Source organism: Cryptomeria japonica, chromosome 10, assembly GCF_030272615.1.
Source record: "Cryptomeria japonica chromosome 10, Sugi_1.0, whole genome shotgun sequence".
Taxonomy (NCBI): Eukaryota; Viridiplantae; Streptophyta; class Pinopsida; order Cupressales; family Cupressaceae; genus Cryptomeria; species Cryptomeria japonica.
In genome coordinates, this window is record NC_081414.1 from 385,761,283 (window position 1) to 385,777,454 (window position 16,172).

At 41.3% G+C, this 16,172-nt stretch overlaps 1 protein-coding gene across 5 annotated transcripts in view; it reads left to right on the forward strand.

The window, feature by feature from the left end:
* Positions 1 to 16,172, forward strand: part of LOC131071684 (uncharacterized) — a 413,522-nt gene that overhangs the window by 85,226 nt on the left and 312,124 nt on the right. For all 5 annotated transcript variants that reach the window (XR_009112578.2, XM_058007624.2, XM_058007625.2 and 2 more), the window contains one exon: positions 1,319 to 1,695. Coding sequence is in view for 4 of the 5 variants with exons in the window: in XM_058007624.2 (XP_057863607.2) it covers positions 1,319 to 1,695 (377 nt within the window). In the remaining variant the exon portion in view is untranslated. The remainder of the gene's footprint in view (positions 1 to 1,318; positions 1,696 to 16,172) is intronic.

Here is a 16,172-nt window from a genome sequence, read left to right on the forward strand (position 1 = left end):
TAAACCAAACCCTCAAATTTTTTTTGATTGAACTTGCAATTCGAACCCATGAATCCAAACCTGAACCGGTACTAGATTTTGTAACTTAGACGATATGTTTATGGTTATGAATTATGGCCCTCCACGGGTTGTTGATCATCCATCTCCATCTTGTTTTATATTGTTAGTGTGTTGTGTGATTTCCATGGTTTCTCTTAGGTGTCCCTTCACATGTTGGTCTTCTTAAGCCAATATTTTTGCTTCATCAATGTAAATATCATGCATAGTTGCTAGCAAGTGTTTTGCCAATGCAAATTTTCTAGTTTAATCATTTTTAATATCTCAATCATGCTCCTCTATTCTTATTTTGATGAGATCTACGGTTCTACTTGTTTCTCCAGTATATGGTCATCCACACGAGCACTCTACCATGTGCACCCCACTATTTCATTTTGGATCACACCTATCCTTGGTCAACCTCAACCTGTTTTGTAAGATATTAATGGGTAGGAAGGCAGTCTTAATAAATTTTTTAATTTACTTGGATTTTTTGCTATTTTGTCTATAGTTCTTATGTAGACAAGATAAGCCTTCCATCTATGTTCTTGGTCATCTTCATTATCATTTGTTTCCTTCTTTGCATATTTAAATGCCTTGTTAATTTGTTTTTTCTTATACCTCTTCTTATTGGGTATCCGCATGAGATCATCTCTCTCCAAAATCAAGTGTTTTTCATTTGGAATCCTTAATGCTATTGTAGACAATGAATTCAAAATTCCTGCTTTTTGTGAAGGCTGATAATGTAAATAAGTTTTTAGGTATAGGTCTGTGGGTATGTTTTTCCTATAAAGTTGTTGTGAAAATGCTTCTCCTTTTCCACTCTAAAACACATCTAGAAATAGGGTACAACCATTTTCTTCCGATTCCTTTATGAATTGTATATGTGGTGAAAGACTATTAAGGTGCACAAGAAATTTATTAACGCTATATGGAAAATGCCATATGCTATCTAGAAATCTTCATAATAAGATATAGAGGAAATGAACACACCATGTAGCAGGTTAAGCCCAAACTCCTGAATCACCGTACAACTTGTATATACATTTTCAGGTCTAGTCAAATGTTTGCATTCATATATGTAATAAATTTTTGAGCTTAAGTGTGCATGTGCTTTCTATAAAACATTTAGGTAGCATAAACTTTCTATTTTATTTGCCTTGTTTTTGCTCTTCGATGCTGGTAAATTTACATTGGATGTTTATGGAGAGCATTGCAAAGCAAACAGTTGGTTATATTAGTCTCAGTGAAAATGCTTTACATCTTATATTGATTCTTTCAGGTATGGAGTGATTTCTGAACCAGAGGTTACGGATTGGCAACGTTTATCAAGCAATGATAGCTATCTTGTTGTTGCATCAGATGGAATTTTTGAGAAGATGAACACACAAGATATATGTGGTCTACTACTAGAAGCACAAGAACAAAATTATCATTCAACAGAAATTGTACCTGCCCATGTACACTCAATGGCCTGGGTCATAGTAAATACTGCATTCGAGAGGGGAAGCACAGATAATTTGGCAGCAGTTGTGCTGCCTCTAGATTCTGCTACTCATTCTGCTCAAGGTTGCTTTCAGGATGGTTTGTACCCAGAGAGGGAGAGGGAACCAAATTTCAAAATTGACAAAGAAGAGAATGTGGCTAATTTACATTTAGGTACTTAATCCTAACTGACATGCTTATGTTGAGCTTCAAAGTCTTTAGCTGCCAAGTCATTTGACAGATATTACTTGCTGACTTCTCTTTTAATGGCATAATATAATAAACGCTTCTCTATCTTTAAGTTGCTTGGGGTGAATGTGCAAAATGTTTGAATTTGCTTTATATTCAAGCACTTTGATGCCAGAAACAGATTTGATAAATGAAATGAGAAACACAATCCAACCAAGAAAGGAGTGCTCTAAAGTTTATTAATTAAGCAATGTAGCTTGATATATATTTAAGAATTTGCTTTGAGAGTGGTTGGTTCACAGCGTGTTGTATTCCTAGGAGTTTCTGGATCTGCTTGGGTTTAAATTTAAATTACATGTTATGCATAAGCTCCAGAAACTCTTAGCAATATTCAAGAATAATTATATTTACACTAAGACCATACGAAAGAACTACAAATCAATAATTTTTTTCAAGTATAAATATATATTGTCCTCATTCAAAAACTATAATTTGAGAAACTCATAGGCAATACTTGGAGGGGAGGGGGGGGGGTGAATCAGTATTACAGAAATTTAACATTTTAAATTAAAATCTAGAATCACAACAAGAATAATCACAAAGACAGAAGCACCAAATATCTTGTGGAAAACCCTTTCAGGTAAAAAACCACGGCATTAAAAGACTCTTATTAACATCAAATGCACTCCAACCCAGATTACAAGATGACAAACAAAAGAGAGCACCAATTCTCCTCTCAGCACCAACTGAGAATGGCAGAGGCTCCAATCCCCATACAAGTGAGAGCACCAACTCCTTCCAATACACAAACTTTTTGAGAACTCAGAATTACAATTAATATAAGTACCTCAAAAACTCAGGTTCGTTCCCATATCAGACTTCACCAGAACACAGCTAGAATCATACCATCCCCACAGTCATAACTCTTCCTTACATCTTCACTTGCTCAAAGAAACATCAAGAAAAACTTTGACCACAATGAATTTCACTCGCACCTCTCTCCAATGCCAACACACCTTGCATATTGATAAAGACTTGCATTTTTAAAGAAAACGAAACTATGGCAGCAAATCCATCATATACATCTCAAACATGATTTTTATGCACAATTCAGAAAAAATATCTCGATTCAGCTACAGATGTGGTTTTTGAATAAAACATCCAGCATACCACCCTTAGGCACACAGATTATTCCTCAAAACCGATGCCTGAACATCCAATCTTTCGAGGAGAACTGCCAGAACCAAAAGCGTAGTCACCGCATACACCTAGGATGCTTTTTCTGTCTCAGAAAATAAAATCGAACCACCCAACAAAGCATCGCATCCACTTTATATACCCACAACTTTTCTTCAATGCATTAAGAAGCAAAATAGTGGCTCAAAACGAAATGGAAACTGTGCATAGCCTTAAGCTGCTTCTGATAATCATTTCCACAAAATCGTGCCTTAAGCTTCAAAGCGATAACGTGCCCAGCCATTAAAAGAAAATACCCACATAAAATACCACGATAGCACCAAAAAGAATTATCCCTGTGGCTTGCGTTAAAAACGTATCTCAGTCAAAAAAAAGAAATTTCTGTAGAAGTTTTTCAACTACATCAAGCCGCCAATACCAATAAAAAGAATGTCTCCCAACTTAATTTATTCACCAATTAAAGCACCACTGAATTTGTGGCCCATGTCCCCTGCCACTCGACCTTTAAGAAAGAAATTTCACGCAATATATAAGCGGAAAATCTCTGACAGGGATTAACCATGAACTCCACCATGAAGAATATCTTCTGTCAAACCTTAAAAAAACATAGCCACAAGACTCGGAAAGATGTCAGAACATCAATACGCACGACCTTAAAAAACAGATGCCATAAACATATATTCGAAAAAGAATGCCAACCAAAAATAAATTTCAAAACAAATCTTTGAATATTCAAAGCTGACATGGCATGATAGCTCAAGCAACCAAGTAGCTCCAGCAAGCAACCAAGCACACAGGGAGCCTAACCAGAGTTCACAAACAGACTCAATTCAGCCTTTGACATCAGTGACAAATAATCCAACATAATTATCTTATCTCATTGAGTCATCAACCAAGGGAGTTGTTATGATTTTGATTTTGCCTTCAACAAGGAAACATTCTATCCCTCAATGAACCAAGGGGGAGAAATTTCCATTTTTATAATGAACAAGAAATTTCTTGATCTTCATTCCAAACTTGACCATTTTGCCATGATCTTCAACTTATCTTTTCAGGAACAGATCTTCTGTATTCGAATGGTATTTTAGCTTGGTTCGTTCTAGATGATTTTTTCAAACCTGACACTTCCCCTGACCCTGAAACCATCCATGATCAAAAAAAGCAAAAAACAACTTTCTCTTTTTAGAAAAAAGCAGGTCCAAAAAGTAGGTTCTCGGATTGGCCCCAAAATGCCAAAAACAAAACTTTCTAAATTTAGAAAAAGCAAAAAAGCAAAAATTCCTAAAAAGAGGAAGTTAGAATTGACCCCGGGAAATTGCGATTTTACTCCTTTGACCTTTCTGAGCACATCCATAGCATCAAAACACCCTTTTGATCACTTTTCCTCATTGATTTCGAAGACTCCTCCAAATTTCAACAAACCTAACTCATTTGCAGAGACTAGATACCAGAGACAAAACCCTAAGACGCCAAAACACTACCCTAAAAGCGTAAAGGGGGTCTCCATTTGCAATGGGGTGATGTGTGAAAATGTCACAATAGGAGGTAGCATTGTAAGTTTTCCAATGGAATGAAAAATAGATTTCAAGGTGAATTATGTGTGCATGCTTCCGTATTTTAAAGTTTTCATTATTGTGTGTTTTATGCAATGCTATTTAGCATTAGGACATAATCGCCAGGTATGAAAGATTTCTTCACTGCGCTGTTCCATTTTATGTTATTTTTGAAGAGACAAATTAAAATGTAACACTAGACTTAATATTTTTCTCTTCTTCAAGACATAATGGCTCAAGGCACCGTGCCATACCTTTTGTGTATGAAAAATTACTGTTCTATGCTTTGCTTCTTTTGTGTAGTCTGAAGTTACCACTTCACAACACCCTTTCATGAAAAATGAACTCTACTTACATAATATCCTCCTTATTTCTCTTGATTGCATGGGTAAGCACCAACTTCAATTCACTAGGGAATCTTAACTTCACAACCATGCAACTTTGCAATATATGCCTTCTTTTCTATCGTCCCTTGTTCTGTCCTGAGATAATCAATTCTTCTATGTACTGCACTGCTCCATTCATTGTGTATCAATGTGCATATAATGTCCCCTTTTTAGTTTCTTTTGCATTATGGTTGATGTTGACCTTCTAGGTGTGTATCAACTTGAATAGAGTGGTTGTTTGATGTTACCAGTGAGCTCACATGGTTAAGTGGAGTTATTTGATGTGTTTATAGATGTTATTTCCGGCTTCCAATGAGACCTCCAAGGTTCTTGGAGGGAGCATCTATTTTTAATAAGTCATCCAGTTGGGTCTGATTATCATCTTCCATCATCGGTATCACTCCTATGCAGTTAGTTTTGGATTCCGATGCATTTCGACTATTTCCACAACTTGGGCGTAATTTTGAGCTATATTTAATTAATTTTAGTAAGGCTGCCATATTAATTAAATTAATTTATTGGGCACCTTAGTATTATAGCTCATTGGAAAGAGAATGGAAAGTTTTAAATGTTGGGATGTTGAAAAGTGAATTTAAGTATTGGAAATGTTAAAAAAATGATTAAATCTCTTTTTAGAGTTATATGGCTTATTAAATTAATAAAGTGATTTTATAATGAGTTTTCCAGAAGGTTCTCGACAAAGCTAATAAAATGGGAGTTGAGAGCTCATTTGCTATTATGTAGTTTATTCTATTTCTCTGATTGGGACCCTTGTGGTTTGAGAGATTGAATGTGGTTCATCTCAGTGTTTGGAGGATGAAAACCCTCTTGAGAAGATCAATTTCAGTGGTGAAAAATTTCTTTGTAGCTGCTGATTGGCGGAGCTATTTAGTGCCTTGGTATGAGCATTTAGCAAGAAACAAATCTTAGTAATTTGGGAAGCTATTGGCAAATAGTGGGGCACCATCTCTGGAGTTTCTTCCTAGACGCTTTGATTTAGTTCAATTTATTTATAAATCTGGGTGATTTGGTTTGAGGAGTTTGAAAGGAATGCATAATCATGGTGTGAGACTTTGGATAAGGATGTGAAAAAACAAATACTGAACTTTGCTGTGCGCTTAATCCATTCTGAATTGCATGGGAGTTGTGGCTGGATGTGGTTCCCTTTTATTCTTGGGTAGTTGATCATCTCTCTGTCTTTGGTATGGGAGAATAATGTGGGGATTACTTGCATCATCTTTCATTGCTGGTCAACAATATCTACTCTCGTTTGGCAGTTGAAACTTAAGGAGCGCATGATTTTGAAGGGGATATCATCTTAGTGGCTTTCCTCAGGAATAACATTTCTTAGTTGGCCATGTAAGTCTTCACCAAAGACATGAGAAGTGCTGGAGATTGTGGATACTATTATGCTTCAGGTCTGAATGGTTCTGTGCATGCTATGCTGAATATTTCAGATATTCCTTGCATTTCTACTTCTGGTTGGTATTTGACCTTGCTGTGATCTTGGACGTGTGGTCTTCCTGTTGGCTGGTTAGTGAATATGAATGTGTATTAAATGTTGTATATCCACTGTGCATGACCTTCTTGGCATTATTGCTGCTCTGAACTTAAATGCTTATGTATTACTTCAGCGGACCCGTGCAAGTTTCTTTACCAATAAAGGTCAGATATATTAGCCTCTTTCTGTGTTTTTCAGCAGATGTTTGTCTTAAGATTCTGATAGTTTAAACATCAGTGGCTATTACATTGTTTGTCCTTGTTCTTGATATTTATCTTCAATGCAATGTATAAGGAACAATGAGATCTGAAATTCATTAAACAAAATATGCGTTGTATATAACATCGGTGAAGTCAACCATATTGGGAAGAAGAATAGTTGAAAAACAAATCAGGCAAAAATCAGTAAGGGATCTTACGGTGCACCAAATCAACTCTCCATCTGCATTTCCATCTTCCTCCTGCACAATACTCTGCACATTGACAGACTCCAACTTTCTCTCTTATGAGGAAATGTTGAATTTCTTCTATGCCAACAAAAGGTCTGCTTGGTGTTAGGGGTAAATAACTTATGTTAGTAGGAATGATATTTATAATTGTGTTTATGTTGTGTTTATGGTTATGTTGCGTTGCCGAGAGGTTCCCATCGGGTAGTTGGGAGTTGGTGACGGTTGGCAACTTGGCCAACCGTCAGGTCTATATATTGTTTGGATGGAACCTCGGCGGGGGAGATTATGTATGGATAAATTCTGGATAATTCAATAAAGATATAACTCTTCCAGTCTAGTTGTTTATCATTACTGCTTATGCTGTGATATGTGAATGTTTTGTTTCATGAATAACTGGTATGTGTGGAAAACATTGTGTTATCTATGAGTGTTACCAACCTTACATTAAGGACTAAACATTTTGGTGCCGTTGCCTGAATGAACTTGGAGATAACTATGGCAGCAGGTGGAAGGAATTAATGGGCCGGCCATTCAACTAGCAATTAATTGTCGTGGACAGCGACACGCACGAAGAGACTACTGCGGAAGAGGCACGAGAGGATTAGTTGACGATAGACTTGGTAGAGTTGTGGGACGTGTCGGTCATGCAGTACATGCAGAGAGAGGCTCGGGAGAGAGCCGTCTCAGAAGGCATGGTACATGGTGAACTCACCGTCGGCACTCCCGTCTTTGACCTGCTCGGGAGTATTCCAAGGTTACTCGCCAGAAATCTGATTGCACTTCAAGACCGAAGGGAGGAAACTACGTGAGAACTCCGTCGGCAACAAGTACTCTGAAGGTACGAGGAGCGGAGCCGTATGGAGGAAGAGGAGAGGGAGGCTAGTTGACGCCGTACCTCTGGCACTTGATGCCCCTACGACCAAACAAGGACAAACGTACCACTGCCACTGAAGGAGTAGACGAGGGAGCTGTACGAAGATGTCATAACCCCTCTTTGGACATTGGATTAAATAAATATGATAATTAAAACATTTATTAATTAACATTTAATGATATTGGAAAATCGTTTCATTTATGAGACTTCACGATTTTCCTCTAATATATGATTGTTAATGTTTATTATTTTTTATGATTATTATTTATTATTATTGTTTTATTTTAATGTAACGTTCATATTTCAATTATTAATATTATATTAACTATTAAAGAAGTTTTACCATAAAATACTATTAAAACATAAAATAGATATATTGAATATATTACACTTACCATATAACGTGTTACTTACTAAAATATAAAATATAAACATGAATTGTCAAAATACATTATAAGTATTATTTGGAATAATATCGTATTAATACAATGCCATTAATAGAACCGATATATAATATAAATTATTTATGCTTTCTTTAAACCACACTTAAGAAGAGCGAATATAAAACCTGAATTAAATAATTATTATTAATTAATGAAAGATTAATTGAAATCATCCTAGAAATACTTTATAATTATTATGGAATAATACCCCTAAACACCATGCGATATTATTAGAATTCTATCGCATACAATATAAAGTATTTACTAACAAATTTTATTAAACGCATACCATAAAAGGGCGTATTACCTTAATGTAGACGCATTAGATGAAAACGATGGTGACTTTAACTAAGCACCAAGAGTTAGTGCGGTTGGAGCAGGGAGCAGTGACTCCAACAGTCACCACCACTCACCGCAACGGCCACGTCCCCTGGAGGTATCCGCTCCAACACCTTCCTCCACCGGTATTAAAGTGCAAACCGAGAGGAAGGAAGGGACACGGGGGAGAATACGAAGGGAATAACATCAAGGGAAAGCAGCAAGAAGGCAGGTAAGAACACTTACCCTCTGTTGTTCATTCTGTAGTCGGATTTCGTAAATCAAAGGAAACTTATGCGTAGAAATATATATATAGTTAGATATTTAATCAATGCATGGATACATAACATATAGATGTTAAATTAAACGTTTGCATATATAGATGTAGTTAAAGTACAATTATATATAAATTGAGGACAATACAATGGAAATTAATATGATTACATTAATACCAATATATATATATATATAAACCATAAGGGTATACAAAGTGTATGAATGAACCTCTATATACGTAATTAGCAAATCAATTACAACTACAAGAAACTTAGAATAAATGGCATTGTTTAGATTAAGGACTAGTAGAAATATTACCAAAATAATGAATAAGGCAATAGCATATCCAAACCCAGTGAGATAGATGAGGAATTAAGCAACAGGGATAGCAGGAACTAGGCCTCTATAAGGTAGGCCACCCACTGCAGATGACTAAAGGTCTATTGGCAGTTGGGCCAAGGGGGAGTGTACCGCCCTTGGGCTTGATAAGCGCTACGGGCATCCTATGGTAGCTAGTCCTCTTGATCTCATTAGGAACTAAATATGGGAATTGACTTATTGATAACAAGTGATCTTATGTGAATTTGGCTAATTACACTCCAGATAAATTATTCATACCCAAAATCAATTGTTGAAATCATTGTTTATATGTTTTCTTTAGATTGCGGAGTTGGGGACATTACAGAAGATCTCTCCGCATAAAAGAACAAGCCGAACAAAGACGACGGCTAAGGGAGGTTGCTAACTCAAAGAGGCCGGAGAAACGCAGCTGAAGGTGGAGTGTGAGTCGGAGTCATAGTCGGGAGAGACAAAGGCCGTGTACGTGGAAGGAGTTGGCCAAGGTTGCCAGGAACCTGCCACTTCCAGACGTAGTGGAGGAAGATCTCGCCGACCATGCCCCACACTCGATGTCAAGTGAAGAGAACTCCGGAGCCGAGTCGTAGAGCAACCCGTCAGAATAATCTGAACAAGGAGAGGAGGCGGTACGAGACATGCACGAAGAGATCGCCACTATTTTTGAAGCAACATTATCTGGCATCAGGAATTTGTCCTTGTCAGAGGGCATCAAAATAGGAGGGTCAGATCCAGAACCTCGTGAAGGAGGGACTATAGGAGCGAGGGTGACCAAAGCCCCGTGGACAGGGGTCCAACCAGACCAAGAGCGTACGGTACCTCCCGGACACATAATACCTTTCCCGCATATAGTCACTTCCAAGCGCTACATAAAACCCTCCAAGCAAGAACAATGGCACACACCCCGGAGAAACAAAAGCTTCCAAAATTCATGGGCGATGGGTTGGAGGACCCCGTATGACATTGTAAAACATGCGTGACCATTTGGGAGGCAAATGGCCAGGACGACCAGGATTACTGGTTGAAGGCATTTCCAGCCACTCTGCGAGGAATAGCCATTGACTGGTATACGGACCTGGATGCCCAGTATAAAACGACCTGGAACAGTTTGAAGAAGGCTTTTGAAGAGGAGTTCAAACTCCTACGAGACAATGAAATTGTGGCGGAGATTTACAATACCAAGCAAGGAAAAAGTGAAAGCGTGCGGGCATACAGTAGAAGGCTGAGGGAATTGCTCAACAAAATGGAGAACCAACCGATTGATGGCTTCAAGAAGAGATGGTTTGTTGAAGGATTGGTACCATCCCTTAGATGGAAGATGAAGGTGGTCCCCCTGCCCTCGTATGATGAAGCATACAACCGTGCGATGGATATTGAAAGTGAAAATAAGACATCCCGAGGGAAGCGTCGGGTGAGCGATGGTGACAGTACGGAGGAAGACAGTTATGGGGAGTCCAGAACCATGCAAGCACTCCGAAGGGATATGATGAGGATGATTGAAGAACTAAAGGCTGACAAGAAAGGTGGTGGGGAAGGAAAGGAGCTATGGTGCATCGACTGCAAGACGGAAGGACACAGTAAGTAGAGTTGTCCCCGCAAAGCCTTCTGTGACATCTGCCAAGTAATGGGACATTCCATTAAGGAATGCCCGTACAACTTGAAAGCACAGAGCACACAAGTGCTCTACGCCCAACCCGACCAGGTCACACCGCTAGTGACACCTCCGAAGCCGGCAGCAAACTCTGTCGCCTCCCCTGGAGGATACAAAAACAATCAGCGGGGTAACAACAGGTCAAATAATAACACGCCAAGGAGTAGAATTCAATACGACGCGAAGGGACGACCCATGATTCAATGCTGGAAGTGCAACGAATGGGGTCACTTTGCGTGGGAATGTCAAAACGGGAGTGACGCAGGAAGTTTGCTGTGCAAATGGTGCGGTCCAAGGAATCATGAGGACATAGACTGTCCAAAGCAAAAAGGGGTGAATATGCTGGAGGTAGAAGGACCGGAGGAAGGTGTATTGGCAATCACAAGATTGCAAAACAAGAAAGCCATGTATCTTGACCCTCGCACGGAGAAGGAAAGACTCCAGGAAGGATATCGAGCGGGCGATGGCAGAAGAGCGGAGGGCCTCGCACCCGGCTGCCAGTACACCACTCCGTTCAAGACCGGAGAAAATTATCATTAAGAAGATGTTACAGACCACAATACCCGTATGAGTATCCGACCTTCTATAGACCATGCCACAGTTGAGGATGGCCCTGAGGAATGCAGTTGGTGACACCACCGTCAGCGAGGAACACCGGACAATGACAAAACCACATAGTACGGCTCCGGTGAAGGAACCTGGTATGGACACCATGGACCCTATGCTACTCACGGTAAGCATTGGACGAAAACCTGCTGTGGTGGAGATGGACATAATGGGACAAAAGCTCACAAACACCATTGTGGATGGCGGGTACGGAGTCAACGTACTACCGGAGGAAATGTGGAGAAGCCTTGGCAAGCCTACTCTTTGGCCACCAACATTCCACCTTGTCGGTGCAGACCAACACGGTATCAAACCTCTCGGTACTCTCATGGCGCAAAAGGTAGTGATCGGGACACAACGATTCCTTCTGGACTTCGTAGTCATTCCACTGGAAAGAAAAGCGTACGACACCCTCCTGGGAAGGGGATGGCTGATCATGGCTAGAGCCAATCATAACTGGAGGAAGAATACACTCTCAATCGAGATTGAAGGCCATAAGTATGTGATTGACATGAGGAATCAGTCCGTCAGTGAAGAGCTTGCGCCATTTGACTCCGACTCAGAGGACTCAAATAGATGGGAGTGGTTTTCTGAAGGAGATAGAGGAGGGAAGGAACCCAACGAAGAAGGGGTATTGGAATTGGACGGATGCTCCGAGGATGGAACTAGTTCGCTGGCCCGACTCTTCCATTGGCAAATGGAGGACTATGAGGTCTTCCACTCGGAGTGCCACATGTTGCAAGTATGCGAGATTGGGGAATCGAGTGGCAGTATGGACGATCAGTCATTTCCACCGGAGTAGGACAGGTACCAGGAGGGAATGGCACAAGTGGATGACACGCCAGCCCACCAGTTTGAACGAGACAAACCCATCAAGTACGAGGAAAGGGGGTGAGAAAAGTTAATTTAGGCAAGGAGGAGGATCTACAGGTAATACTCGTAGGAGATGACTGGAACCCCGTACTGAAGGCGGCAACTTTTAGAATATTTCTGGAATACAAGGACGTCTTTGCCTGGACCTACAAGGGCTTGAAGGGGGCACCGCCGGAACTGTGCGTACATCGCATAACCCTCGTACTAGGAGCCCAACCGGTACGGAGGAGATCGTACAGGATGAACAAGAACTACACAGCCAAAGTAAACGAGGAAATCAACAAAATGTTGGAAGCAGGGATCATATTCAAAGTGGAAACTAGTGACTAGGTTTCTCCAATAGTCATCTCGCTTAAGAAAGAAGCTAATTAGATAAGGATATGTGTAGACTTCAGGTACCTAAACGTAGTAACCATCAAAGACCCATTCCCGATTCCATTCACTGACAACATCTTGGAGGAAGTAGCTAGGCATGAGATATACACATTCCTAGATGGGTTCTCGGGATACAACCAGATAAGCATTGCGGAAGAAGACAAACTGAAGACCACATTCGTGGTGGAGGAAGGGGTGTACGCCTATAATCGCATGCCCTTCGGAGTATGTAATGCACCTGCAACTTTCCAAAGAATAATTCTACACATCTTTGACAAAATGTCCGTAGGAAACTTCAGGGCATTCCTGGATGACTGGTCGATTTTTAGCAACGAGGACACCCATTTGAAGGCTCGCAGAGAATGTATGGAGAGGTGTAGAAAAGCTAGGCTAGCTCTGAATCCAAGGAAATGCAGGTTTATGGTACCGCAAGGGAAGCTTCTTGGCCACATTGTTTGTAAGGAAGGTCTGAAGATAGACCCGGATAAGATAGGAGTGATTGTCAACATGGAGAGCCCAACGAATGTGACGGGTGAAATCATTCCTGGGCCACATCGGCTACTACTGGAGGTTCATCAAAGGTTTGTACAAGTTTCCTGGCCCCTAGATAAGATGACAAGGAAGGGAGAACCGTTCGTATGGGGTACGGAGCAGGAAGAAGCCTTCAAGGAATTGAAAGATCGGCTGGTGAGTGCACCAATACTGGTATACCCGGATTGGAATAACGAGTTTCATGTACATGTCGATGCCTCCAACTTTGCAATTGGTGCTACCCTCGTGCAGGTAGGGACACAAGGGCTGGACCATTCCGTTTTCTTCGCCAGCCGACTCCTATCAAGGGCTAAATGAAACTACAGCACAACGGAGCGAGAAGCACTAGGGATGGTGTACACCGTACAAAAGTTCCTGCACTACCTGTTGGCTACGCCGTTCACATTTTATGTGGACCATCAGGCACTGATGTACTTGGTAAATAAACCAATTATCCAAGGTAGGGTAAGTAGATGGCTATTGCTCCTGCAGGAGTTTACCTTCACCATTATTGTACGACCAAGAAAAGTCCCATGTAATAGCTGACCAACTATCAAGGATCAGATCAGGAGAACCAGCCGAAGGGGTGAACGAGGACTTTCCAGGTGCACACTTGTTCCAAATTGCAATACTACCATCCTGGTGCGAAAAGATTGGCCGGTACCTCTCTACCTCCACATTTCCAAGAGAGATGGCTCTAGGGGAACGGAGGAAGCTGGCACTGAAGAGTAAGACCTTCCAACTAATCTATGGGCTGCTATACAAAATGGGTCCTGACCAAATTTTGAGGAGATGCGTTATGGAGGAGGAAATTCCCGATGTGTTGAAGGAAGCACACGACAGGTTAGCAGGCGGACATATGGGACCAGATGTGATTGCCAGGAAAGTACTTTTGGCTGGCCTATGGTGGCCAACTCTACACACCGACGCTCGAGAGTGGGTGATCGGGTGTGATACTTGCCAACGTGCGGGAAAACCACTCAAGAGAGATTTCATGCCCCTCTTTCCTTCGCAACGACAAGAGTTATTCGAACGTTGGGGTCTAGATTTTGTGGGACCGTTGAAGCCGAGTAGCATGCATAGGTGCAAATATATTGTAGTAGCTACGGAATACCTCACCAAGTGGGCAAAAGCGAGGGCCTTGCCGGATAACACGGCTCTGAGTACAACACGGTTCTTGTATGAACAAATCATCACAAGGTACGGGATACCCTTTGAAATCACGAGTGACAAGGGAGTGCACTTTGTCAACCAAGTAATTCGTACCATGACTGTAGAATTCAAAATCTTTCACAATCTCTCTAGTCCTTACTACCCCCGAGCTAATGGGCAGGCAAAAGCAATCAACAAGGTGTTGGTGTCAATAATTTACAAATCATGTGGAGTGGAACAGGAAGACTGGGAGGAAAGGCTACCAACCATACTATGGGCTTACCGCACAACGTACAAAGTCACTATGGGGCATACCCTGTTCCAGCTCATGTATGGGTAGGAGGCAGTGGTACCAGCCGAGTATACCGTACCGAGCTTGCGGGTGGCGGTGGATAATAGACTTGGCGATGAAGAGAGCTTGAGAGTCTGATAAAACTGGACGAACGAAGAATAATGACACAATGGGCAACGGAGGTGGCGCAACGCCAACGGAAGTGTTGGCATGACCAACACCTACGACGGGTCAACTTCCGGCTGGGGCAGATAGTTTTGAAGTATAACGGCCGGAACGAACTTCGACCAGGGAAATTTAAAGTTCGATGGATCAGACCCTATAAGATCAGAGAGGTAGGGGAAAACAGGGCGGTGAAGCTCTCGACTCTGGACAACAATCCAATCAGGGACCCAGTGAATGGTTCCAAGCTGAAAATCTACAGAGAACGAAACAAACTTGTAATTGAGATTAACATGCTAGGATATGCTACCAAAGGGCGCTGGACCATTGGCCAGAGCAAGGAAGTCAAAGAAGAACCCTACCAGAGAGATGAAGACTGGGCGAAGCCTTTTGCGGCCATGGAATAACGGCTTGTATCGAAATGGGTGCAAGGTGTGGCGATTCCCGAGATCCACAAGCACATCACAAATGCGTATTTTGGGGACCCAGCTGTGTGGGTGCGGGTTTCAGGACATTGGAAGAAGCGGGCCCCATACGAAGGACTTCAGGAAGGGTATGTAGCATATGATATTGATGAAGAAGCGGAAGCCCGGAGGAGAGCGGAGAACGCAAATAAAGAGGAGGAACCGGTAGACCTGGAGGAGGAGCTTGACATAGAGGTATATGGGGCAACCCTAGGTCCCTGTTTAAAAATGGTGCTGAAAACAAAAGATCTATTCCTCATCGCCTCCCAGCCAGGCGAAGCAGAAGCCGGACCCAATTCATTGTACCGGTGATCCCTAACCTCACGGGACCATCGGAGGTTGACAGAGAGAAAGTAAAATGGTACCAACAGTACGGGGGTCGCTACATTGATGGTCGATATAAGGGGGTGGGGCTCGCTCCGTTAGTTGACAAGATATGGGACCTGGAATACGTAGGGACATGTTGTGCACAAGAATGTTATAGGAGACTCCCGCACGTCTGTATGTGGTTGCACGATTCGGAGATAAAAATGAAGACTCAGAATGATCCCTCAGGAATGAAGAGGAAAAATAGTGAGGATGAGGATGCCGACAAGGGATCAAACAAAAAATGGAAGGGAGACAGGACATGTGACAAGGGAAGAGCGAAGGAGAAGTATAGCACACGACCAACAAAGAGAAAATGAAGGGGGCGGAAAGATCATTCAGTAACAGCGGTAGAAACAAAAAATTGGCCAGTGGACTCGAAAAGGTCATCTACACGACAAAACCCGACCAAGGGATACCTTGGTAAACTGAAGGTACGGGGAATTACATTTAAAAAGCATTGTCAAATAAAGGAAGTAAAACAACTGTTAAGAAAGGGGGTATTAAAAGTTAGGGAAGGGAGATATATGGAGAGGATAAAAACTAAGTTACCGGTTCCGGTTCGGATTCGGCAAAAATTTCTTTTTTTTGGGTACGGGTACGGGTTTGTCCGTACATATATATATATATTTTAATTTTA